Below are 26,779 nucleotides of genomic sequence, written 5' to 3' on the forward strand. Positions count from 1 at the left end.
TGGTCGGAGAAAAGAATTCTGCTTTTTTGTAGTAATCAAGCGTTTGAGCACTGTGCTGATTTGTTGAAGTTAAAATTAGGTGATAAAAGGAGATAAAATATAAAAAATATAGAAGCAATAGACGATTTTAAAATATAAAAGCGATAGAGCAAAGTGCGGAGCAGTAAGTAAGAGCGTTGTGATGTTATACTTGAAAGCCACATCAGTTTTCAGAAACAATGGTTCTTCAGAATCCTAGCCGCACACATCACACATGCAGTATCGGGCAGATTATTAGTTCATGATATCTCAAGACATTATTTTCTGCAATCTTGGTTATTTGCTGTTCACTGTGAAATTTTGAAATAAACACTGAGGTTAGAAAAAGTGAACAGCGACCAGCAACAAAGAGTTTAAAAACATATGATTATTAGACTATTAAGGAAGATCAAGATAAGTAAAAAAAAATTATACTTCAGGCCACATTGCATTAATTTTGCATGGCAGCCTTTTGAAAGAATCCTATGAACAATTTCACACATCTTGACAGCAAACCATCATATGACAAAGGAAAAATACACATGAAATACACGCATGAGTCCATGGTTTTTAATTATATAGTTTTACTTCAGGCCACATCACATTCATTTTCCAAGGTAGTCTTTTCAAGGAATAATAATTCCACATACACTTTTTGACAGCAATCCATCATATGACAAAATAAAAATACACACATGAAATACTGGACATGAGTCCATGGTTTTTAATTATATAGTTTTACTAAGATAAAATTGCTTTCCTCAGTTACCTTCATGTTTTAGTTATCTATATTGACAACTCGCAATGACATAACAAGATTCATTTCAGGTCCTTAAAACAGTTACTGGCAAATGTGCCAGAGCTACATGGCGTATTGATTTAAATATGTCAAGCCATTTCAAAAGCTTTTGTTTAAGGTAGAAATATGCCCATTTGTGTTTCTTGAGAAACACACCTTTGTCTGGTATGGAAATCAAGGAAGTCAGTGGTGAGATGCATTGTTTAATGTTGTCATCAGATGGCATTGTCTGCTTTTTTTGAGCATGGAGAAATTATGTAACTCAAATTCACAAGACTGCAAAATGAGGAAATGTCATTTACGGAAATGTCTCTTAAATTCATCTGCCATCAATCCAGCTGGAATGGACATGTTTATTTAACAAATTCTTGTCTATCAGTTAAATATGCCCACTTGTGTTTCTTGTCTATCAGATTGGCGAAAAGCCAATCTGAAGTTACAGAAGGAGCTTCAAGACTGGTGATAAACAGATAAGATTTTAGAAATGTCAGAAATCTGTGTCACACGGTATTGATTGATGAGCAAACTATTACATAAGTAAGTATCATCGGTTATCTTTAAAAAACTGAAAATGGCACTGCGAAGCTGATGGAAAAATGCAACATACTACACATTACAACTACATAGAACATCAACATACATTTCTATAATTCCACATTGTCCTGCAATTGTCATAGTCACATCATAATGTTAATGTCTGCCTGTTTCTAATCTATTTAATTGTCTAATATGTTTATTTTCCAGCAAAAGGTTTTCTGTTGCCTGCAATGCTGGAAATCAAATCATACGGTTTAAGTACTAGATTGTTCTTGTTGTTTTTTACATAGTCTTCTTTCAGTAACCTAATAAAAAAAAAGAAATCAATTATTCTACTTGTCGGTTTCCTGAAACCTCTCACATAAGGAAAGTCTCTCTACTTCTTTTTTAGCTGCTGAATTTTAGCAGTTCAGGGAACATTAAATGTTGAGGTTTAGGGCCTTATCTTGCACCGACGCAGCGCAAAGCCAAACGCAATTGTCTTTGCTAGTTTAAGACAGACACATTTGTTATTTTCCGTCCAGCGACCACAGATGTCAGCAATGAACATGATATACAGTTTATTTCTGTTATTGGTCTGATCCATGTGTGCCTACATTTGTAAGTATTTACCTTTCAGTGTTTGTATTACAATAAAAAAAAGTTAATTTCCACACAGAACTATTCGTTTTATTTCGCTTAAGTGTTATCTGATGGATTATGCCTATTCTTGTATTAACTCAAGCTAGAATATGTCTATAACAATCAGTGGTACACATTACTATATGCTAAAAATAATTAACAATATTTAATGAAAATAAAACAAATGGTGATTTAACAGGAAAATAATGGTAACACTGCTGCCAGTTGTTTCCTGTTTTTTCTGTGATTCACAGTAAATTCCTGTTGAAAAACATTACGGGGAGTGCACTGTGAAAAAAAACATTAACAGAAATAAACTGTTAAAATAACAGGAAATTAATGGTAACCCTGCGGCCAGTAATTTCCTGTTATTTAACAGGGAAATAATTAACAGTGAAGTGATCATGTACTATTTATATTCCTGAGGAAAAAGGAAGTCAATTTTAATTAATCTTGCTTTCCATCAAGGATTTTTTTTACTTTTTTGTGGTACTTCCCTGTTTAAGGAATGCAGTTACAGGTGCTTTCGATTGGGATCCATTACAGCTCACACCCTATACAGGAGGCAAGGATCCGCCCAGTGTGGCATCCTTAACTGGACTATATAATAGGATGTTAAAACAGACCAGAATGTGAAACAGATGTACTACTGCTGTTTAGATACTGAGACAGAAACCTTACAGTTGAAAAAGGTAAATACTCCATTTGTGTTTCTTTCTTTCATTCATTTAATGAAAACTTTCATTAACTTGTTTTCACCGTCTTTGCTCTTTATCGTAATTATTCTGCATCATTTTCGATGTCAGGTTATAGCAACACTGTAATTGAAAATTATACGTAAATCTCATAGACATTATTAAGATTTGGTTGCAATAACATTTTCAGCAGGATGGGAAAACAAGTCCAAACCTCAACCATTGTAAAAGACAACCCAACTCTGCAGTCTAAGGTTAGTAAAGCATCTCATATTTTGCAAACTAATTATTGTGTCCTTCTGTTTAAATAATATATACATTTTTCACACTTGCAGTTAGCAGTCGATCGCGCAGTTCGATGTCCATTCGCTGTTCATTTGCAAAACTATAAGGATGGCTCGACCCACCAAGATACACTGCATCACAGAGCAGCTAAGGTATCTTTAAATTGTAATCAAAATAACTTCATGTTTACAGCAGATTTGTGGTGTAGCAATGAAGGATTGATGAGTTTTTTTCAACAATTTTCTTAAGCTTAACATGATAGGAATTATTTAGATATTATGCAGATATCTAAATGTGAATGAGGTTTTATATAGCTTGAAAAATTACTTATTCTTATATCTTATTCCAGAATACGCCCTGCAATTCAAAAACTTGCAAGGGCTCCATAATGAATCCCAAATCTCTGATACGCGGTCATTCCAAAATCACACCTTCCTCAGATGACATCCTCACACAGGCAGTGGATTTCATCAACCAGTACTACAAATCATTCAAAATGTAGGAGCAATGTATTCTCTAATAAAAAAATATTATTTAACTTTTAATTTAAGCATTACAGACAAGTATTCTAATACATTCATGATACTGTCAACCAGGGCCGGCTCTAGCCCTTTGGTTGCCCTAGGCGAGATTGAGTTTTGCATTGTACAAATACATTTTATCTGACCATGTAACTTGTAGATAAATTACAATTTCTACCACCATTATTACTAATCTAATGGGCTGCTACAAGGCTAAGGGGGTTTAAGAAAATTTTGTGCATTTTAATTTTCTCTCCGTTAAATTTGCACACTGAATATGGATTGGAGCTTTTAATTTTGTACTCTCAAAGTGCACCAGATTGATGAATTTAACACCTGTCCTTTGGCATTCTCTGCCTCTTGAACTTAGGGAAGCCCAGTAATCATTTTTAAAGGTCAACTTAAGACATACTTTTTTTAACTTGCATTCACTTGTTGATGTGTTTTTTTTTTAACAATTGCCCATTGTTTAGGCCTATACAGCGCTTTGAGAAGCTGCTTTTAAAGGCGCTTTAGGCTATAAAATAAAGGTTATTATTATTATTTTGTTACAGTGTCTGTCTACATTACACTACTGCATAATAATAGTTATAATATTAATCCCATGACAGTAATAGCCATATTGTAAAACAAATGCAATAATAAAAATAAAGGAAACTTTCATAGCCAAATAAGTTTTGTACATTTCTATACTTGAAAGCAAGTTATAACCCAGCGCCACCAATTAAACAAAACAAAACGAATGGGCCGCCGATGTACGAGTTTTATGGGCCGTTCAGACAAAAAATAAATAAATATATAAAAGTATTCGAGATGTATCGGCCCAAAAAGCACGTCGGCCCACCGGGAATCTCCCGGTAGTCCCGATGGCCAGTACATGCCTTTGCACAATACTAAGTAAATTTATTTCGTTTGACACCTTAATGGCTGAGATGAGAAGACTTACCTCTATACTGGGCTCTCTTTTTATCTTGTTCCTTTCTCCTTTTCTTCCCTGTGCAGTGTGCACCAGAGGGTTTAGACCGCTTCATTATCGATCAACGCGTCAGCACTTGCCTTGCCTAACCTAACGTAACGTAACGCCACGCAACCCCCATTAGGAAATGATCGACAATAATCATCAATTCAATCTAATAATCAAGTTGACAAGTAATTAAACATGTGGCTGAGGGGCGCCTTATGATGATCATGTTTAATAAACATGTTTTATTTCGCTTGTCATTCTAATTCTATGATTAATGGGAAGTAGGCAAAGGGCGACACTAGAGGGCGCCTGCGCCCCGAACACATTTGCCGCCCTAGGCGATCGCCTAGTTCGCATAGCAATCGCCGGCCCTGCTGTCAACTGCCTTACTTTCATTTTTACTCTGAGAGACTTTCCTTATGTGAGAGGTTTCAGGAAACCGACAAGTAGAATAATTGATTTCTTTTTTTTTATTGGGTTACTGAAAATAGTAAAAAAGTATATTTATTTTCCTTAACAAACAGGGATGGAAATGTAACAGTCGGTTTACATTACAAGGTGAATAACTCAATTTTACCTTTTGTGCAGCCCCAATCCAACGGAGCTCCAGGATCGGATTGAAACTGTCACACTGGAGATCACCCTGACCGGGTCCTACTCACTCACTACAGATGAACTCGCTTTTGGGTCCAAACAGGCGTGGAGAAATGCGCCGAGGTGCATTGGCAGGATCCAGTGGACTAATTTACAGGTTTGAGATTTTTTTTTTTTTTTTTTTTTACATAGATCATAGCTAGCACTTCCAAAGCCATGTTGTGCTTTTATACTAATATAGCCTACATCTCTTCTGCAGCTTTTCGATGCGCGTAAGTGCAAGACTGCCGAGGACATGTTTCATGCCTTGTGCACTCATCTTAATCATGCCACCAATGGAGGAAACTTGAGGTGAGTTGAATGTATTTATTGCAAGAATTGCATTATTATCAGATTTACCTAGGCAGAAAGATTGCAATGCAAGTAATGCCAGGACCAAAGAAAATAAAAAAATAAATGGATACAAATAAATAAATTAATTAATTAATCAGATTCCAAAAATTAAGTAGGCCTACTTGTAATTACTATATTACCTTAATAATCAGACTGCAGTACGTTTTTATTTATTACACGATTACATGTTATTCTCTCAATGGCTGTAATGATTTATAATTTACTGATTCTCCCTACTTTTAATTTTTTTAATTTTCTTTTCTAAAATAGCCTACTTTTACATTCAAGCCTTATATACATTCAGAAAGTCTTCAGGAATTGCACACACAGACCAGCCATTAATGTGCCTATCACTGAAAACTGAGACAAACAGCATTTGATCACTGGAGTTACAGAAATCATTTCACTTTTAAGCGTTTTCTCAACATTGCAACATTGCATAGGCCTATAATGACTCCTGACGAACACATTAATTATTATTTGAATTATCACTCAGTGAGTCATTTCATTCAACATAATAAATTCCACCATGTAGGCCTACTGTCTTTGGAAGGCTTTTGTCTTTCACACACATTAAAATGTACACATTCGCGTCATTTGAATAGCCTACTTATGGTGTGTTCACACCGAACGCGAATAGAGCGTCAAATACGCGTCTAGTTACGCTTGAACATTCGCTCAGTTCAAATTTTTCAACTTGCGCGGAAGACATTCGAAGACAATGATGCGTCTATTCGCGTCTTTGCATTGACTTTGTATGTAATCTACTCGCGCAAATAATTAAATTCGCGTTCGGTGTGAACACACCAATACGGTGCGTGTCCACTACAGCGCAAAACTCCGCTCACTGCCGCAGGCAACGCTATAACGTCTCCGCTTTGGGGTGTGTCTGTTGCGAGTGTGTTTAATCTATGTTTTTTTCAACATACACACAGTATAATCATCAGAGATGCACGCAATTACATTCGGAAATAGACAAGCTTTGTTTACAATGACCCAAGCATATCCCGTCAATTTTATAAACTTTTATAAACCCAGCCAGTATAATCACAATTGACCCTTCGCTAAGCCCCGCCCTCCTTAGTTACTGTTGCTACGCCTGTCAAGCTTTCGCGGCTGCCACGTCTATTACAGTGTGAATGCACCGGTGTCAGACATCCCCAAGGAGATATTTAGTCATTTTTGGCGAACAAGTGAAATATCTGAGAGAGCAAGACAAAAGGGACAGCAGTATGCATTCGAGGGATATATCCACGACATAATATGCAACCGATTAGAGAATAATTTCATCAAAATTGAAGCTAAAGCATATAACGTTAGTCCCAGCGCAAGCAGCAGCCGCCTCCTTAGCAGACCATTCAAATGGGAAACACACAAATTGAACAGATATGTTCATGCACAGCAGAGTAAGTGAAATGTGAAAATAATCTAATATCAAATCAATTTAAATCAAACAGTTTATCCATCAATCTAACACCGGGAGAGCCGCGATCGGATTGGGGTAAAGTTACAGGGGTAAAGTTAACGTTAGTAGGCCGTCCGCCGTCGATTAACACAATGCTGAAACATATTTTAAAGTATGTCAGTGAGCCTCCGTCTTGCCTTTAATCGTCTTATTTTACGTTCAAATATATGCATTATGAACAAAGAACCGCCATTATTTCCAAGCAATAGGCGTTTTTTTTTTTGTTAATCCTGTCGACATTTAGTTGTGAATGGGTCTCCACCATAGACTGTAAAAAAAGATGGACGACGCCTCTTCGCTCTTCTCCATTGGAGAGAACTGAAGCCGCCAGTGTCCCGATATGGCGCTGACATTTTGGAACTTGAGTCTGCGCAGTAGCGTTTTCGGGACCAGTCATGCGCAGTCGTGAGCAGGAAGTAAAGCCGCCAAATCAAGGCCCCGCCCTCACTCTCGTTGAATCAATCGCAAGCACACGCCCTGCACTTTTCTTAAGTGGCCTTGTGTCTCTGCTCCGTACCTCTCCAATGATGTCTGCTGATTGCAGTACCTCGTTAAAATAAGGTAAATACAACCACTGACCACATAGTCAACATTATGAAAAAAAGTCTGTGCGTGCTTCAGTGACTATTTCACACAGAGAACCTGTCAATCACAGCTGTCAATCATGATGTCACAGCACCGTTTTTATAGCATCAAATAACTAACTAAAAACTAACTTATTTTAAAAACAAACACTGGAAATTAAATCAACGTGATAGAAACTACAGTAAATGACAGAAACTATCTTCAGAAAAAAGATATGTGAAGTGTAATTTAATTATTTAGTTGGTCTCACGTCCCGTTGAATAACATGGGGAGGCGGGGCTTATGACCTATACTAGGACCGGTCACCGGGGGGCGATCGAGACGTTTTGGCTTCACTTTTGAGGGCTTGTGCGGCACGCTTGGTCTCCACACTGCTTGATCCACGCCCGGGATTTCTCCCCTTTGGCTTTTAGGTTTCGGGAAGAGAAAAAATGCCACCCCACCGTCCAAACTTTTAGAATACCGGGTATCAGATTTGCACAATCCATACGCACAACGCGTCGGCATGTTTCCCTCGCTCGAAAGCTTGACAGACCTCCCGCGCCTAGTTACGGTTGCTAAGCCACGATTGGCCAGTGGCGGTTTTCGGGCGTGGCTTAGCGAAGGGTCAATTAACACATCCAAAATGAATTATTTAACATATAACAACTGCAAAGCGTCTAATTTGTAAACAAAATTATTTACGCACTAAATCCAGCATAAACTCCGGCACAATTGGCATATTTTAAAAATCTCAAAACAGACGTCACATCCCAAACCGCACATCAATTGGCTGCCAACCGCATTTTTCGCTTGATATTTGCATAAAGTGGTTCAAGTTCAAAACGGTGCGCAACGTTTTGCTTCGGTTTCCGGGTTGAACGTCATGTTTCCTGGAAACGGCGTGCACCAGTGTGCAACGGGGTTTGAGATGCGTTTTCTCTTGTTTGGTGGATGTGTCAGAACTGCAGTCCAATCAGCAGCAACATGTATATAAAGCAAGCGGTATTAAAGTGAACTGCACAAGGTTCAAGGAAAGTAATTTAGTGTGTTCGATGCAGCTCGGTATACGCAACAACTGAGGATATTAGGATATTAGAAGACATGTTTGTCGTAAGTTTTATTGTAATATAGGATATCAACATAATGATGTAGTTGTTTATATTTTTAGCTTCATTGCAAGTGTATGACATTTGGTATAGAAATAAACAATGGTAATTAAGTGCTTTTCCTAAAAATGAGAAAGAAAATACAGGGTATTAAATTGGTATAGAAATAAACAATGGTAATTAAGTGCTTTTCCTAAAAATGAGAAAGAAAATACAGGGTATTAAAACAGTATGAACTACAAATAAAGTCAGTATGTGAGGCTGAATAGATGTGTTTTAGTCTGAATTAGGTAAAATGTGTGCCTCCATTTCAGTTTCCACAAATGTTTTCACTCGATTGGGATGTTCTCTTGTGTTCTGGGCGGCAAGTGCAGTAACTGTAACATCGGGTATATTTTGTAGTATTAAACACATATTTATACCGACTTCATCAGGCTCCAAAAATTCTTCACAAAGAACACAAAGAATGGCCTTTCTCAGCTGCCATAGACAGTTGCAACACTTGCGTCATCAGAACAGTGTGTTCAACGCATCACCGTTTCTGTTTCTGCAACGTTTTGTCGGGGCTGAACGCAGCCCTGCCCAACCTTTTGACGCTCTCAACGCTTTCACCGGTCCGCTGTCAATCCCATAATGCAATGCGCGAGCGTGAAGCTCGACTTCCATAGGAATGAATTGAAAACGCTCGCTCCGCTCCGCTCGCACCGCGCCAGTGGACACGCACCGTTAAAGGCCAATTTATACTTCTGCGTCGGGTGCGCGCAGTAGGTACGGCGTAGCATACGCACAGACGCGTACCATACGCCGTACCCTTCGCCGTAACCTGACGCGCACCTCCTCAAAAATGTAACTACACGTCGCGACGACGCGGACCGCAAGATCTGTGATTGGTCGGCTTGGTAGCATCGCGTTTCCTCCTATGCATTTCCGGCGTGTTCTTCTGCACCGCCCGCCATTTTTAAATTCTTAGTACAGCGAAACTGTTAAAAAAACTAAAAATTTACCTTTTCCACCTCGATAAGCTCCAACTCCAACATGATCTGCTCTCTTTCAGTCGCCATTGCTTGTAGTAACCTAAACTCAAAACAGCCGCGAGGAATCTTCTTCTTCTTGCCGCGAGGAATCTAAACACAGTGGAACATTAAAACCCTCCGCCGCCAACTAGCGTTTCGGCGCTGTACTGCAGAGCAACGCAGACCTAAACGCAGAAGTATAAATGCTCATGACGGCGTCGCCTACGTGCGTAGCCTACGCCGTACACTACGGCGTACACTCGACGCAGAAGTATAAATTGGCCTTAAGCCTTGTTTATACTCGACGCGTCCGCAAGAGCGCGAAGGTGCGCACGGCAAAATGACGTAATTGCGGTGTGGGCGGTCGTGCGCGTTGGGTGCGCAAGACCCCATTTCGCCTGGCGGTGTGCACGGCACTTTTTGTAACATCGCGCGCGGCGCCGCATCCGAAGATGAACGACTTCGAGCCGAATCAGGCCGAACTGGTACGTCTGTACCAGCATGTTTATGATCCTTTATACACAGAGACATTTGCATTGATGGGCGACCATAAAAGCCTCTCATTTTGTGAATAGGAACACATTTGCATTAAGCACCCAGTTTGCACTTGTCTAAAGTAACTGCTTACATTTATAAAATAAGCCTACAATAGCAGAAGTAAGCCCTGCTGATGAAATTAAGGTTTAAACACTCTTCAATAAGGCTTCAGTTGTTTAACGAGTTTGTACAAGAAAGTACAATACACCTACTGCATTTATTACTCTTTTAATATGAATCAGCTATTAATAAACTACTAATAAACGGCAAACTACTTCTTCACTGCTGATTCCTGGTGGTTTAGAGGAGAATTACTCCGAGTCGCCCCCTGTCGTTTCACAGAATAGCACAACGGCGAGCGCGTCAAGTATAAACGCCTCGTCCGTTTGGAGAGGTGCGCGCGCAGTCAGCGGAGACTCGCGCTCGTGCGGACGCGTCGAGTATAAACAAGGCATTAGGCTACATGAAATGCAGGGATTCCCCGACTTTTTCATGAGCTGAACCTCTGACCTAATATTTACTTGAAGTAGGCTACCACCTGAGATTTTAAGTTAATAAGTTAGGTCATAATAAAATGAAGTCAATAATACTACTACTAATAATAATAATAATAAAATTAAGTTCTCTGGTGTCAGTTGATGGTCAAATGTATGGGGAAGCCCATTCCCGCCACATAAAGGAAAAATGATGACACCCTTAAGTCATAATTATGAGATAAAAAATTATCGAAATTATGACTTAGCCTACTAAATCAAAATTATGACTTTAAAAGTAGAAGTTATGACATAACTTAGTCGAACTTATGACTTGCTGACTTGCACGCTCATTGATCCGATAAGGCTAGATAAATTCGTTTTCTAATGAAATCATGGCCATGCTTTTTCAAAATATTCTGAGGGTGGCGGTGTTCATGATATGTCCATAATAACACACCAGAATATGTTCAATGAATTGGACTTTTTATGCTCGATTTTATTTTTCTTATGTGGCGGGAATGGACTTCCATAAATAAGTCTTATTTAATCCTTTATATAAATTAACAAATAAAATGTTTTGTCAATCTAAAAATGCACTTAATGTGGGAACATGTTGCTTTTATCGAACTGAACTGAATCATATAGCCTATACGACTATATTTTATTACACCAGTTAACGTAATTTTAAAAGGTCAGATAATGTGAAAACACTTTTGACAGTGTGTGAAGAAACTGGATTTTGATTTATACTCTGACTTTGATTAACTGTGGAACTCCTCTTATCCTTTGGGTTTGGCAGGTCTGTCATCACTGTGTTTCCTCAAAGAACGGATGGAGATCATGATTTCCGTGTTTGGAACGGTCAGCTTATAAAGTATGCTGGCTATCAGATGGAAAATGGCAGTGTGATCGGGGACCCAGCAGGTGTGGAGTTTACACAGGTAATTAAAATAGAAGCTTTGAGGAGGACAGTTCTCTTACGAGAGGTTCTCTTGTATTGCGTAAGTTTAGCTTACGCTACGGGAAAGATTCATCTTCTCGAGATATTGAAGCCAAAAAATTATCCTTAATTTTGTATATGTTGTCAACGCAGTGCAGCAGCTAGCAGACCTAGAGTGGGCATTCTAGCGCGCTCATAGGCTGCTCTGGGGGAACTGCACAGCCTACCAGTGAGCCCGACGTGACGTCATGTCGCGTCCTAGCCCGCCAGAATGGGCGTGGCTTAGCGTATATAAGCGGGGCTCGGAGGCTGATTCTCTGATTTTCATCTCTTCAGCGAAGCTGCTCGCATCGCTGGACCTTGAGAAGCCGCCTCCGTTGAACAGCGACAAGTTAGGACAGTGACTGAGGAAGCCGGCCGCCTTCGCCAACTTCAGCCTTCCGAAGCGAGCTACGCTATTCGGCGTTGTATCCTTTTCTCACTTGCAATCCGAGCATCTAAAAGAGCACGAGTGTCTTTTTCAAGATGCCTCGGTCCACTTGCGGCTCGTGCAGAGCCCCTCTCAGCGTCGGAGACCGCCACGTTATATGCGCTCTCTGCCTGGGACAGGAACATGCTGCTCTTGCCCTCTCTTCGGGAGGATGTGAGCACTGTGAGGATCTTCCGATGTCGACCCTGCGGCCTCAACTCGAAGCCTTCCAGGACGAAGCTATCTCTCCGCCCTTTGCTGCACCGCGCAGGAAAAAGAAGCGCCGTTCACAAAGGCCGCAGGAGCCTGCCGCCGCCGCGATGCACTCGCCGGAGTGGGTGCTAAGCACTATAAAGCAGGGTTATGCGTTACAGTTCGCTCGCCGCCCCCCTCGATTTTGAGCGCGGACCGCGACGACAGTAGAAGCAGAAGTAGCACACCTACTTCGCTCGGAAATAACAAAACTGCTGTGCAAAGGGGCCATAGAACCGGTACTACCTTCTCTGAGCAAGTCAGGCTTTTACAGCCGTTATTTTCTCGTGCCCAAGAAGGACGGGGGACTCAGACCCATACTGGATTTGAGGCATGTGAACAAAGTTTTTATGAAAAGACCGTTCAAAATGCTTACAACCAGACAACTCCTCGCGCACATTCGCCAGGGGGACTGGTTTATATCTGTCGATCTGAAAGATGCCTATTTCCAGATTCAGATAAAACCCCGTCACAGGACATTCTTGAGATTCGCCTTTCGACGATCGGGTTTATCAATAGACTGTCCTGCCGTTCGGCCTGTCCCTAGCACCCCGTACTTTGACGAAGTGCATGGATGCTCTCGCCCCCTTGAGAACTCAGGGCGTGCAAATTTTTAACTATCTGGACGATTGGTTGATTCTAGCACAGTCAGAGACAGAGCTATTATCTCACAAAACTGCGCTTCTCAGCCATCTGAAATGCCTGGGTCTCACGGTCAACTGGACCAAGAGCTCATTACTGCCCAGTCAGTCAATTTCCTTTTTAGGAATAGAACTGGACTCAGTGACCATGACGGCTCGCCTGTCTACACAGCGCTCGCGCGCTGTGTCCGGCAACTGGCCATGTCATTCACGGCGAGCAGCGTTTCCAGAGGATGCTAGGCTTGATGGCTTCAGCCTCGGCGGTACTCCAGCTAGGTTTACTACGTATGCGCCCGCTACAGTACTGGCTGGCCACGCGTGTGCCACACCGAGCTTGGAGGTCGGGTCGCGAGCGGATCAGAGTGACTCAGAGCTGTTTCACAGCTCTGCAGCCCTGGTCAGCGGCCGACTGGTACCAGAGGGGAGTGACTATGGGGGCGGTCTCATACAGGAAGGTCATCTCGACGGATGCCTCCAACTCAGGTTGGGGCGCCACCCTCGAGGGCAGACCAGTCTTCGGCCTGTGGTCAGACCGGGAAAAACTCCTCCATATAAACTGTCTGGAAATGATAGCGGTCGAGAACGCGCTGAAACGCTTCCTCCCGCTCATTCAGGACCACCATGTTCTAGTCCGCTCGGACAACATGTCTGTGGTGTCCTATTTAAATCGCCAGGGCGGCGTCAGATCCAGGAACCTCTGCAATCTGGCGGAACGCCTCCTCGTTTGGTCTCAGCACCATCTGTGCTCACTGAGAGCTGCACATGTGCCGGGTCACCTGAACGACGGCCCATACAGACTGTCCAGGGACAACGTTCCCCCGGGAGAATGGTCCCTGCACCCCCAAACAGTCCAGTTATTATGGCGCCTTTTCGGCAAAGCGGAAGTCGACCTTTTTGCGTCACAAGACATGCTCACTGGCCGACGTTCTTTTCGAAGGAAAGGGACGTGCTTGCCCGGACGTGGCCCAGCCATCCGCTATATGCATTTCCTCCTGTATCTCTGTTACCACAGGTGATCAAGAGAATCAGGGAAACGCGCCATTCAGTGCTCCTCATAGCCCCGCGATGGGAGAACCAGACTTGGTTCCCAAAGCTAATGCGGCTGTCACAGACAGCCCCATGGCCTGTCCCGCTGAGAGCAGACCTCCTCTCTCAAGCGCGCGGCTCGATCTGGCATCCCCACCCGGAGCGTTGGTCGCTACACGTGTGGGTGATCAACGGGTATCCCTCCCAGACGCTGTAATGAACACAATCTCGCAGTCTAGAGCAGTGTTTCTCAACCAGTGGGTCGCGACCCACTAGTGGGTCGTTGTTCGTTCTATAGGGGGTCGCGAGACTTTCTCTGTGTTAACCGGCACAGCCAATAAGTGGGCTTCACAAAAGGCTCAGTGCAACAGGCTACGTTTACATGCAACCAAATCCAAATAATCCGTTAGTAAACGCATTGACGGTTCAATCGGTCTAAAAAGCCTTCATGTAAACACCTTAATCGATCCGATTGAGCTCGATCCAAATAAAATTTCAATTCGATTGAAAGGGGTGGTTTATTCCTTTTCTAATCCAACTGGGAGGACATAAACGCTTGATCGGATTGAAAACCGAAACTAAAGGACTGCGCATAGCATAATGATGTATGACGCGCTGAACGAGCTGTTCTTCCTTTTGAGTAAAGTGTCGTATAAATGAGCGTACCATCATTCTAAAATTCTCCTTTCACTCAGCATCTGTGAAGTGGAGCAGGACAACGTCCAACCAGTCCTTGTTTCAGACTCTCATTCACAGATGACTGGTTTTGGGTGCTGGGCATTTTTACTGCGTGATAAATAAGCAGCATGGCACAACGGTTCATATGCTCATTGTCTCCAAATTATGACCAGCAATGGATAAATATTAAGTCTGCTGTTTAAAACAAATAAAGAACCAATGTAAGAGAATAGTTAGTATGCGCAAACAGCAGGAAACTCTGTATATTCGTGCAGTGTGCGCATGTCAAAAAAATACAATTCGATTTGAATCTTGTGACATATAAACGTGCACATTAACCCGATCACGTTTAGCGTTCATGTAAACACTATTCAGATTCATCAATTGGAATGAATTCAGTCCGATTGAAACAAAAGTTGTGCATGTAAACGTAGCCAATCCTCCAATGAGGTTATTTTCATTCCTTGGATTCAAACCAACTCGCAGATTGTGCAACGAAGTTTCTCTTCCCATTTAGCATTACTATCTTTGTGAGTTGGGATTTTCAACAGTGACTGCAACGAAAACAAAAAGCAGGAATAGGCTGACAACAGTTATTTGTGTGCGACACTACGAGTCACACTTTTTTCAAATTCCACCGCGTCTGGATATGATCATTTCATAGCGGCAGTCTCAAGTAGGCTATCACATCAACGTGAGTAAAAAAATCAGTTTGCCTCATAGTCTGCCTAATTATTGAAAATGTTTGTGTGTTTTCGTGATTATCATTAATTATAATAAGCATATGCCTACGGTGCCTAGATCTAAAGAGGCATTTCAGTTATTGATTTATTAAGTGGGTCATATGACTGGCATACAAAAGAAAAGTGGGTCGCAGTAGGCAAAAATTGAGAAACCCTGGTCTAGAGCACCTTCTACCAGAAGGCTCTACGTGAATTGGTCTGTGTTCTCTAAGTGGTGCACTAACAAAAACCTGGATCCGCGAACGTGTGGGGTCCCGCGGCTGCTCAGTTTCCTTCAGGAGCTGCTGGATAGGGGCAGATCCCCCTCCACGCTCAAAGTCTATGTGGCGGCTGTCCGCAGCATTCACTGAATCAATGCATGGCCAGTCAATACGCAGAAACGAGCTTATCATCCGCTTCCTCAGAGGAGCCAGAAGGATGAACCGCCCCCCCCCCCCCCCCGGTTCCTGTGTGGGACCTTTCACTGGTCCTAGAGGCCCTGAAAGCATTCCCCTTTAAACTCTTGGACACAGCGGACCTGAAATACCTGTCGCTCAAAGCTGTTTTTCTGATCGCACTGTCATCAGTCAAACGCGTGGGGGATTTACACGCGCTGTCTGTAAGCGCGTCGTGTCTTGAGTTTGGCCCGAATGACTCAAAAGTCATCCTCAAGCCTAGACATGGTTATGTTCCCAAAGTGGTTGGCACCCCATTCAGAGCACAGGTCATTTCTCTATTGGCTCTGCCAGCATCCGATAGTGAAAGTGATGAATCTCCTCTGCCCAGTCAGAGCTCTGATAGTACATTACGCGCTCCGCCCCATTCAGTCGCTCTCAGCTGTTTGTTTCGTTCGGTGGGCGCGCTAAAGGTCTCGCCTCCTCGAAACAGAGCCTGTCCAGGTGGATAGTAGACGGAATCGCAGCCGCTTACACGGCAAAAGGTCTGCAGTGCCCCTCGGGCATCAGGGGTCATTCCACTAGAGGCGTGGCCTCGTCGTGGGCATGGTCAAGTGGAATTTCCATTCAAGACATATATGTGTGGCGGCAGGCTGGTCCTCCCCGTCCACCTTTGTCAGGTTTTATAACCTAGAAGTTCCTGCCCTGCAGGCGAAACTGCTGTCTGTTTAAGTGAGAGGCTAGCCCTGTCCATACTATCATGCGCAGACTACCCTCACGTGAATTCAGCTCTTCTGGTTGAGCTGCGCTGTTTCAGGTTATGTGCTATATGCCTATACACCGGCCACACACGGCCGCTCTGTATTGCCTGTCAGTGCTTGTTTACACGCGCTTATACGCTAATAGTACTCGCGCTTATGCTTGCGCTTATGTACATGCGCGTTGTTCCCACTTTCTGGGTTCACAGAAGTGACTCATGAGGTGGATGTGGGCGCGCACGGCGTGGACAATGGGTTCCCGTAGCGTAAGCTAAACTTACGCAATACGAGAGAACCTCTCGTAAGAGAACGATACTGGTTACTAACGTAACCTCGGTTCTCTCTAGAAGAGGGAACGAGTATTGCGTAACCTGCCGTGCTAAACGCCACAAGCGCTATTTCGCTTCAGTCGATGAAAACCAGAGAATCCCCAATAAAAGCCCTGCTTATATACGCTAAGCCACGCCCATTCTGGCGGGCTAGGACGCTCGCGCCCTCGATTGGACGTGACGTCACGTCGGGCTCACTGGTAGGCTGTGCAGTTCCCCCAGAGCAGCCTATGAGCGCGCTAGAATGCCCGCTCTAGGTCTGCTAGCTGCTGCACTGCGTTGACAACAAAATTAAGGATAATTTTTTGGCTTCAATATCTCGAGAAGATGAATCTTTCCCGTAGCGTAAGCTAAACTTACGCAATACTCGTTCCCTCTTCTAGAACGAACCGAGGTTACGTTAGTAACCAGTATCGATATACTGTATGTCTTCTGCTTTATATGATCTAGTACCTTTTTTTAAATGGCATCTGCCAACCATTTGCCTCTGTTAAGAAATAATCACATGATATAACTGCTGGAAATTGTGCACTATTTTTATAGGTGTGTATTCAGCTAGGATGGAAACCAAAGTATGGTCAGTTTGATGTGCTGCCACTAGTCCTGCAGGCGAATGGAGAGGATCCTGAACTTTTTGATATTCCTTCAGAACTGATTCTGGAGGTCCCAATAGAGCATCCAGAGTAAGTGATTTGGGTCATTTCAGAGAAAAGGGAGATATATTTGATTTCTAAATTTGAATAACTAAAGATTTATAGTTTGAGAAAAGTATCTGTTTATTTACAGTTTACAGTTTATTCTCTGATTAAACAGTGTGATCTGGTTTTGTCCAGGTATGAATGGTTCAAAGATCTAAACCTCAAGTGGTATGCAGTTCCTGCAGTAGCCAACATGCTAATGGAAATCGGTGGTCTGGAATTCACAGCATGTCCTTTCAACGGCTGGTACATGGGCACAGAGATTGGAGTGCGGGATTTCTGTGACAACCAGCGCTACAACGTTCTGGAGGTAGTTCATGTTCACTGTCTCTTGGTGGTAGCTTGGCACACCTTGATAATTTTGATATTTATGTTTTGCTTTTACTGCTTTATGTCCTGTAGCGCGTTGGACAGTTAATGGGCTTAGAAACACGCAAGCTGTCTTCACTGTGGAAAGACCAGGCACTCGTGGCTATTAATGTTGCAGTAATTCATAGTTACCAGGTAAAGTGTCCTTCTACTTTTGTACTGTTGAAATAATGATATGCAAATTGATTTAAGATCATCTCACTGTTATTGAATCTGAAATAAAACGTATTAAAAGTAGAGTTAGGAAAAAAGATTTTTATGTTGCTATATTGCTGTGCAGAAAAATAAGGTCACCGTCACGGACCACCATTCAGCAAGCGAGTCCTTCATGCAGCACTTGGAGACAGAAGTTCGTGTGCGTGGAGGCTGTCCAGCTGATTGGGTGTGGCTGGTCCCTCCCATGTCTGGCTCCCTCACCCCCGTGTACCATCAGGAGATGCTCAACTACATCCTTTCTCCATTTTTCTATTATCAGGTATCAAACTTTCTGATAATAAATCAAACATATTTTTAGAAGGGGTGGAACGTATTAATAAGCACAACTGTTTTCAACATTGAAAAAAATAAGAAATGTTTCTTGAGCACCAAATCAGCATATTATGCAACGCATTCTCATCCCAAGGCGTCATCTTATTCACACTTTTTGACCATGCTTCAACATCCGACACACATGGCACCCTTTAGCGTCAGGTAGATGACGCTGATCCTCGGGCGTCATCTAACGCCTTTAGCGTCAGTTAGATGAGGCTTCCGCTTTTAGCGTCAGTTAGATGACGCTTCCGTTATGGGTAGGTTTAGGTCTGGGGTAGGGTTAGCGTCTCATATTGACGCTAAAGGGTGCCATGTGCGTTGGATGTTGACGCATGGTCAAAAGCGTCAGTTGTTTCTAAAGAAAACTTTGACATTAGCAGTGTAAATATAGTGTATATGTGCTGTTTTTGTGTTTTTTGAAGGCTGATGCATGGCTAACACACAAGTGGAAAGATGAGAAGAAAGGATTTCGGAGATGTAAGGTCAGCTTCAAAGGACTGATAAGGTACTAACAGACCAGCAGCTTCTCCAAACAAAACAACACTGTACTTCATTAATGCCAACGACCAATGGCATTTACATAAAAATGGTTGTGTTCTTTCTTCTTAGAGCAGTGTTTTTTTCTCAAATGCTCATCAATACAGTCATGGCCAAGAGAGTGCACTGCACTGTTCTCTATGCCACCGAAACAGGGAAGTCACTGACCTTTGCCAAAAAACTGAAAACCATGCTCAACCATGCCTTCGACACCAGGGTAAGAAATGCTGTCTTTGAAAAATGCTTTCAAATGTTGTATTATTAATAGTGCAGTTTATGAACATCAACAAAAATGTGATTCAAAACTAATATTAATTCTTGATTTCTAATACAGCTGGTATGCATGGAGGACTATAATTTCAGTGAGCTTGAGACAGAGAGCCTTCTGATGGTGGTCACCAGTACTTTCGGCAATGGAGAAAGTCCGGGAAATGGAGTGGTATGGGTATCATTTTTTAAATAATTATATTAAAATTATAATATATAGAAATATATAATATAAATTCAAATGTTTGGGGTCATTAAGATTTTTTTTAATGTTCTTGAAAGAAGTCTCTTATGGCTGCATTTATTTGATCAAATATAAAGAAAAAAAACATTAATATTGTGAAATATTATCATATTAACTGTTTTCTATTTTGATATATATATATATGTATATATATATATTATATATATATTAAAATGTGATATTCAGCAGCTGGGTCATTCCATGAAATCAGTGCCTTTTCAACTTTGAAAAATTTAATTTAAGTTTAAACTATTTTTAATCTTATTTTTTAATCTTTTTTTTTAAATATCCATGAAATGAAGACAGCTTAAAATGACAAGAAATTTTATTGTGCCATCTTTGTGCCAAGACATCTACCTCATGTTTTGATATTTTTGTCATCCCTGTTACAGACAGAAGCATTATACTATTTTAATTCACATGAGCAGTAATTTTACTCCTTCTTTTCACCGGGATTGTTTAAAAAAAAAAATCTTATATTTGTCATTCAGATGACCAAGAACACACATTTTGGAGGGTGATCAGATGTCAATTAAGAAAAAATTGGAAGGCCATTTCAAATATATTTTTTATGAAAATAATGACAGAAACAGGATTGACGTCATATTAACAGTACTGACAGGACACATTCTTCAGCATATACTTCACATATTTGTTTACATAATATTGTAAAGTTTTACCTTTTTAAATGGCATTATATTGTTTTGCACTCACTTGGTAGTTGTATTAGTGAAGCACATTACATTTCTAAGAGATCTAATGTTTTAAGGGTATTGCAATTAGACCCATCTGTTTGTCTGTGTGTGAGCATGTCCCCTCACAGAACTTAAAATATACAGATCTGGTTCAATTATTTGGCAAGGAAGATGATCAGATCTTGGTCTTCCTATGATCATCTGAAGACCAAGATCTTGATGCTGAAATTTGGTTTCACTTTCTTGAACATTGCAAGATTGGGGCGAGGGTTTGCAGTCATCTTACTGCTCTTGTTTGTAATTGCACTTACATGGATGCTTTATTGACTATGGATTATAAAAAGAAAAAAATAATTGTTTTATTGATACTGATCTTTTTCATGGTCTAATGACTGGTTTGGTTGGTTTGACATGTTAAAACCAACTGGAACCATTAAAACCAAACAACAACAGCTTAAAAAAAAAACTATTTAAATAGTTAATAGGCCTACTTTAATTACCAGATGCACACTGCACAAAAAAAAATGATTTTCTTACTCAGTATTTTTGTCTTGTTTCCAGTCCAAATATCACAAAATTCTTAAATCAAGAAGCATTTACTAGAGAAGTAAAATGACAAGAAATTATATCTTGTCACAATTACAATTAAGAAAACACAATTAAGTGAGTTTTTGCTTAAATAAAGCAAAATGATCTGCCTATGGGATAAATAAAAATAATCTTGTTTTCCAATTGAATTAATATTATTTTTCTTGGTTTCCATTTGAAATAAGATAATTTATTTTACCCCATGGTAGATAATTGTGCTTGTTTTAAGCAAAAACAAGTCAAACCTCATAAATCATCAAAAATAGAACATTATAGAAGAGAGAGAAAGAAACTTACTTGTATTTTAACTGTTGGAATCATGATTGAGAGATGATGTAAATTCCTGGAATTGATGTCTCTGGAATTTAACATTATTTTACAAGGGTTTTTGGTGAGGGTAACAGGGCTGACATGAAATCAGGGGACACAGATTAAATGATAAATTATTTTTTATAAAAACAAAAATGTACTTATGCCAAAACATTGCTTAGCAATGAGACTATACTTAGAACAATATGAAAATGTGCTTTTTGTATATATTTTTTTTTTATATCATCATTCTGTGATACATTATTTGATTAACAGAAAGTTCAAAAGAATGGCATTTATTTTAACTTAGAAATCTTTTGTTTAAGGAATTCAAAATTTGATTTTTGACTAATATTTTCTTCCCTCAGAGCTTCAGGAAGCAGCTTTTCAACTTTCAAAACCTGAAAAACAATTTCAGGTTTGTATGCTAAGATTTTTTACTTTTATCGCCTGTCAATATGCTCTTGTAGAACATGGAGCCCTGATATCCTCTTCTCTATACAGGTACAGTGTGTTTGGCCTTGGCTCACGTGTGTACCCACAATTCTGTGCTTTTGCCCATGCTGTGGATGACAAGCTTGCTGAGCTGGGGGCCAAGCGTCTGACTGCCACAGGGGAGGGAGATGAACTTAATGGGCAGGACGAGGCATTCTCTGCATGGGCTTGTACTGCTTTTAAGGTTGGTGAGGTTTCTATAATTCCCTCTGTGCTTGAATGATTCAATGATTCAAATATATCTTATACTACTACTAATACAGTAGTGTACAACAAATTAATGGCATATCTCTGTTTTTAAGGATGCGTGTGTGGAGTTTAACATTAAAAAACAGCTGAAGGGTGTTGAGCAACAGTTGGACGGCTGGGACCCACAGAGATACAGAGTGCAGCATGACAGTTGTGCCCTGGACAGAATTACAGGTAAACCTCTACCTCTACTTATCAAAACACTGAAAAAAAAAGTTTATTTCCTTAATACAGTATTTACACATATTAATCTTCTGTTTCTACAGCACTGTCTGCTCTTCACTCTAAAACTGTGTTTCCTATGACGCTGAAAAGAAGGCAGAATCTGCAGAGCGATCAGTCAAGGTTTGAATCTACAATTTCATTACCTAACTCCCAGCTAACAAAAATATGTTCTAAGAATATTTTGCTAACATTCCCATTTAGCTATAGCAGTAACGTTATAGTAAGGTTATTTCTGTTCTCTGAACGTTCAAAACGTCTAGTTCTTCTTTTTAAATGTTTAAAAAATATATATATTTTCTTGGTTATGTGAATATTAAGGGAAAATTCCATTTAATCAGTTTGCAATTATTATGTGAATGTTATTTTTGAATATTTCCTGAACATTCTGAAATTAGTAAAAAAAAAAATGTTAGACGAACATCCAACTAAAATGTTTAATAAAAATGTTCAATGAGAAATGTATAAATATTGTTTTATGTTAATGTTTTGAGAACATTATTAAAGACCAGACATTTTCTAATAAACATTCTCCTAATGTTACTGGAATAACATTTGTTTATAACTTTGAGAGAACCTTGCCAGAATGTTAGCTACAGTTATGAGAACATTCACTGTCAGCTGAGCTTGTACACATTTGACAGTGCTGTTTTTCAACTTATTTATTCTATTTTCAGTCGTTCTACTATCCTGGTTGAGCTGAAGACGGATGGAAACACAGAGGTCTTGAACTTTGCCCCTGGAGATCATGTGGGGATTTTTCCAGAGAATTCAGCAGAGTTGGTGGATGGTATTGTGAAGCATCTCCCAGATGCCCCTCCTATTAACCAGAGCCTTCACCTGGAGTCCCTCTCTGACTCTAGCCCTGGTAACAATCATTAATGGCTGTAATAATAAACTATATGCAAGTATATTTGAGAAGAGGCCCAAAATCCAAGCTCATTGTTATGACTCTTTCCTGTGTTGTCTTTCAGTGGAAATGAGATGGCAGAAAGATGAATGTATCCCTGCTTGCACTCTGGTCCAGGCTCTTACATACTTCCTTGATGTCACAACTCCACCTTCACAAAGCCTCCTGCGCAAACTCTCTACAGTGGCTGGTCAGGAAGAGGATCGCAAACGACTTGAGGCACTTGCATCGGTAATTGCGTTACATTCTTTCTTTATAAGAATTTAAAGGGACATTTGTTTATGATTTTATTCTAAATTACACATATTAACATTTACAGTATTCTACCATTTTTCCATAGGATTTCCAGGAATATTCTACATGGAAAGATTTCTACAGGCCCACCTTCTTGGAGGTGCTTGTAGAATTTCCTTCTCTAAAAGTCCCTACCGCCTTCCTTCTCAGCCAGCTTCCTCTGCTCAAGCCCCGCCTGTACTCTGTCAGCTCCTCATTGGACCGTCATTCAAACGAGCTGCACCTCACAGTGTCTGTGTTGGAGTACCACACCCAGGGTATGAGACTAAACATGTAGAAAACATACACAACAAAGACATTGGATCATTCTTTTATAATCAAACACCACGTGAGATGTAAGGATAACGTTGTGTTCTGTTGTATCGCAGATGGAGAGGGCCCAATGCGTTATGGCACCTGCAGCACATGGCTTAACACCATCAAACGAGGATACACAGTTCCCTGCTTCGTTCACCGGTACTGATGATAGATAGTTAAATGCTGAATATGAATATCTCATTTAAATACTTATAAAGGCATTTTAACATTCTGTTCTCCATATCTTAATAATATAGAAAACTTGACTTGTTTACTGCTCATTATTTCAGCTCAAGTGGGTTCCATCTCCCAGAAGACCCCATCACTCCAGTTATTCTGATAGGGGCTGGCAGTGGTATTGCTCCTTTCCGCAGCTTCTGGCAACAGCGCATTCACGACATGAAAAAGACAGGTATTATATGTGAGCTCTGAATTTAAGGTCATGAAATTTAGACACAAAAGCTTTCTATGACTCTTGCCTTGAGACATAGAGGTTATATCGATCCAAACCAGTTATCACAATATCCAGCATTTTATTTAACCAGTAATGCACTACTGTTCAAAGGTTTGGTGTCAGTAAGTAAAAAAAAAGTTAAAAAAAGTTAAAAAAAATGGTGTGCTTGGGTGCATTTAATTGATCAGAGGTGACAGTAAAGACTTTTAAATTGTTTCAAAAAAATTCAATTTCACATTTATAAATATCACGTTTCCACAAAAAAATAAGCATCATAACTGTTTTTAAAATTGATAATATAAAACATTTTTGAGCAGTAAATCAGCATATTAGAATGATTTCTGAAGGATCATGTGAAACTGAAGACTGGATTTATGATGCTGAAAATTCAGCTCTGCCATCACGGCAATAAATTACATTTCAAACATATATTCAAAGACAAAATAGTCTGTATTATTATACAATATTATTGTTGTTACTGTATTTTTGATTAATAAATACAGCCTTGGTGAGCATAAGATTTCTTACTGACCCCAAACTTTTAAACAGTACTGTTGTATTTTGTAGGTACTGTATTTAAGTTAAAATAAAACTGTCTGTAGTTATTTGTATTTAAAATCCTCAAAGTTTTTATTCTAAATGTATTGCCTTTTTTAATTGACAAATTTGTAGGTCTGCAAATGACTCCTATGACACTGCTATTTGGATGTCGTGATTCACAAACAGACCATCTGTATAAAGTAGAAACTCTGAAGTTGAGACTTGATGGCATTCTGGACAATGTCAATACAGCTTATTCTCGCCAACCTGGTAAACCAAAGGTACATCTCTAAAGTTCTGTTCATGCTGTACTATACTCAAAATAATTATATATTTACTTTGTGTGTCAAAATTCAGTAAGGTTCTCTCAGTCTGTTCTTACTGTTCATCAGATGCGCTTACACTGGTATCAGTTTGTGTCTTCTGTCTGTAACCAAGCTTGTGTTGTTTGGAAAAGATGTATGTGCAGAATGTCTTGAGGGAGCAGCTATCTGAAAAAGCCTTGGAGGTTCTACACAAGAATGCAGGTCATCTGTATGTCTGTGGTGGCATGAACATGGCCCGTGATGTTTCTAGCACTTTGCAAGATATCTTGGCGAATAAAACAGGCATGACCATCACAGAAGCTGGAGAATTTCTAGAGAGGTTGAAGGTGTGATTCACTGTTTTAATCCTCATGTCCTTGTATGAACTGCTTTGTGACCAGTGAACTCACACCATCATAATCTTTTTGTTGGCAGGTGGAGAAGAGATATCATGAAGACATTTTTGGAGCCTAATAGATCTGCTGCATCATGTAAAGTAAAATCACAGTTTTACCACAAGCTTTGATACTGGGAACTAAATTTAACTAATGTGATTCTAATGTTTTAGAATTTATGTTCTTTAAACTGATGTAAATAGTTTTTTCTTTATTTACATCAAACAGGATTGATTACTCATATATCCTTATAATAGGTGGGCTGTGATGTGATTTAAAATGCTCTATTTTAAGAGGAAATTGTATGGCTTTGCTTTAGTTTATTGAGCGCAATTGTTTCTGAACGATACTTCAGATTTTTATCTAATGTCTTCTATGTGCTGTATGACTTTTTCTTCTGTCCAACAGCATTTGATAGTGTATACTCTTTTTGTATTAATAATCTTTTCTAAATAATTTATGATGAAATGGAATGTTTCTTCATTCCTGCTAAAATGTGTATGTATGTGTGTTTGGGGGGGGGGGGGTCTGATGACATTAGTAAGTAAGAAAGGTCAATCAAATTAAGTGCAATTAAACTCAATGAAACTAATCAATTAATAATAAACACATTTAATAACATCTAGGTAATCAAACATTGAAATGTCTCTTTAAATTCTTTCATGACTTAACAAAGACGAAACAAAAAGGTTATGAACATTCTATAAACTGTTGTGACATCATGATGAGTGGAATTTGTAAGGAGGTTCAACCGAAGTGGATCAGGATGAGGTAGTAGCAGACAAGCAGAAAGAGAGTCTAGAGAAGAAAGATAGTGAACGAGAATGAAAAGAAAAAAGAGAACCAGTATACTTTGAAAATGATTCTGGTAAAACTTTGCAAGATAAACGTGCAAAATAGAGACTGTGATGGATTTTTTAATTAATCATAACTAACATTTATTTTTCTTGCAGGAATAACATTCATATGCTTTTGAATCCTAAATGTTTCAAAACCCTTTGGTCAAAAACACTCAGTCAGGGTGCGTGTGTCTGAATCATGTCCGAATATAACAAAAGGGAAAATTAAACTAGACGGATGTCTAGGTTTATAAAGTTGTGACTTTGAGTAACAAAGTAAAGCAATCAAGAAAACAGAGTTTGCTTCTACCTAGTAACAGAAGGGTTTGCATATGAAAAACCAATCAAATTGTAGGGAAATTATGTAATGTATCATGTCCGCTTTGCTATGCTCCTTTTCCTATGAAAAACTGTTGTATTCTTTTTGCTGGGGGGATTCTCTCTGAAATTTGTCTGAGATCCTCCGGCCGTGATTAAAGCATATTCAAAGGCATTGTCTGGAGTCTGTTTAGTTATTGCTGCGCAGCAGGTAGTTAAACACTAGAGACCTTATTCCCAAGTGAAAGTGTTCAAAAAGGAACGAGACGCCGTTCGACTCAGTGTGGGACTCTTAGTCGGGGTTAGATTGTGGTCAGGTAATGTCTCGGTTACATATGGTAACCCTCGTACGTCATGACCGAGTCGTACGTCATGACCGACGAATTGGAATATCGCTAGAGAGGCCAATCTACTTCGAGTGA

At 40.1% G+C, this 26,779-nt stretch overlaps 2 protein-coding genes across 2 annotated transcripts in view; one reads left to right on the forward strand and one right to left on the reverse strand.

The window, feature by feature from the left end:
* The first annotated feature begins 2,849 nt into the window (after positions 1-2,849).
* Positions 2,850-25,469, forward strand: LOC130103705 (nitric oxide synthase, inducible-like). The gene is made up of 25 exons (XM_056270002.1): positions 2,850-2,924; positions 3,006-3,107; positions 3,305-3,453; positions 5,029-5,191; positions 5,294-5,385; positions 11,391-11,532; positions 17,345-17,484; positions 17,635-17,809; positions 17,902-18,003; positions 18,149-18,343; positions 18,822-18,904; positions 19,009-19,153; positions 19,271-19,375; positions 21,408-21,457; positions 21,544-21,718; positions 21,837-21,957; positions 22,050-22,128; positions 22,683-22,873; positions 22,980-23,146; positions 23,256-23,466; positions 23,578-23,665; positions 23,797-23,918; positions 24,633-24,781; positions 24,958-25,152; positions 25,241-25,469. Exons 1-25 carry the CDS (start codon positions 2,865-2,867, stop codon positions 25,277-25,279), a joined length of 3,240 nt encoding a protein of 1,079 aa, XP_056125977.1. The 5' UTR covers positions 2,850-2,864; the 3' UTR covers positions 25,280-25,469.
* smn1 (survival of motor neuron 1, telomeric) overlaps positions 23,347-26,779 on the reverse strand; it is a 43,806-nt gene continuing 40,373 nt past the window's right edge. The window contains exon 9 of the mRNA XM_056270001.1: positions 23,347-23,474. The gene's annotated coding sequence lies outside the window, so the exon portion shown is untranslated. The remainder of the gene's footprint in view (positions 23,475-26,779) is intronic.

The sequence above is a fragment of the Rhinichthys klamathensis genome, unplaced genomic scaffold (assembly GCF_029890125.1).
Source record: "Rhinichthys klamathensis goyatoka isolate OS25496 unplaced genomic scaffold, OSU_Roscu_1.1 h1tg000296l_1, whole genome shotgun sequence".
NCBI lineage: Eukaryota > Metazoa > Chordata > Actinopteri > Cypriniformes > Leuciscidae > Rhinichthys > Rhinichthys klamathensis.

Bases quoted from the DNA above. Each gene is read 5' to 3' on its own strand.
- LOC130103705 (XM_056270002.1), top strand. From the start codon at position 2,865: ATGGGAAAACAAGTCCAAACCTCAACCATTGTAAAAGACAACCCAACT. The intron at 3,454-5,028 runs GTAGGAGCAATG...CCTTTTGTGCAG, and splicing joins TACTACAAATCATTCAAAAT to CCCCAATCCAACGGAGCTCC. The intron at 21,958-22,049 runs GTAAACCTCTAC...CTGTTTCTACAG, and splicing joins TGCCCTGGACAGAATTACAG to CACTGTCTGCTCTTCACTCT.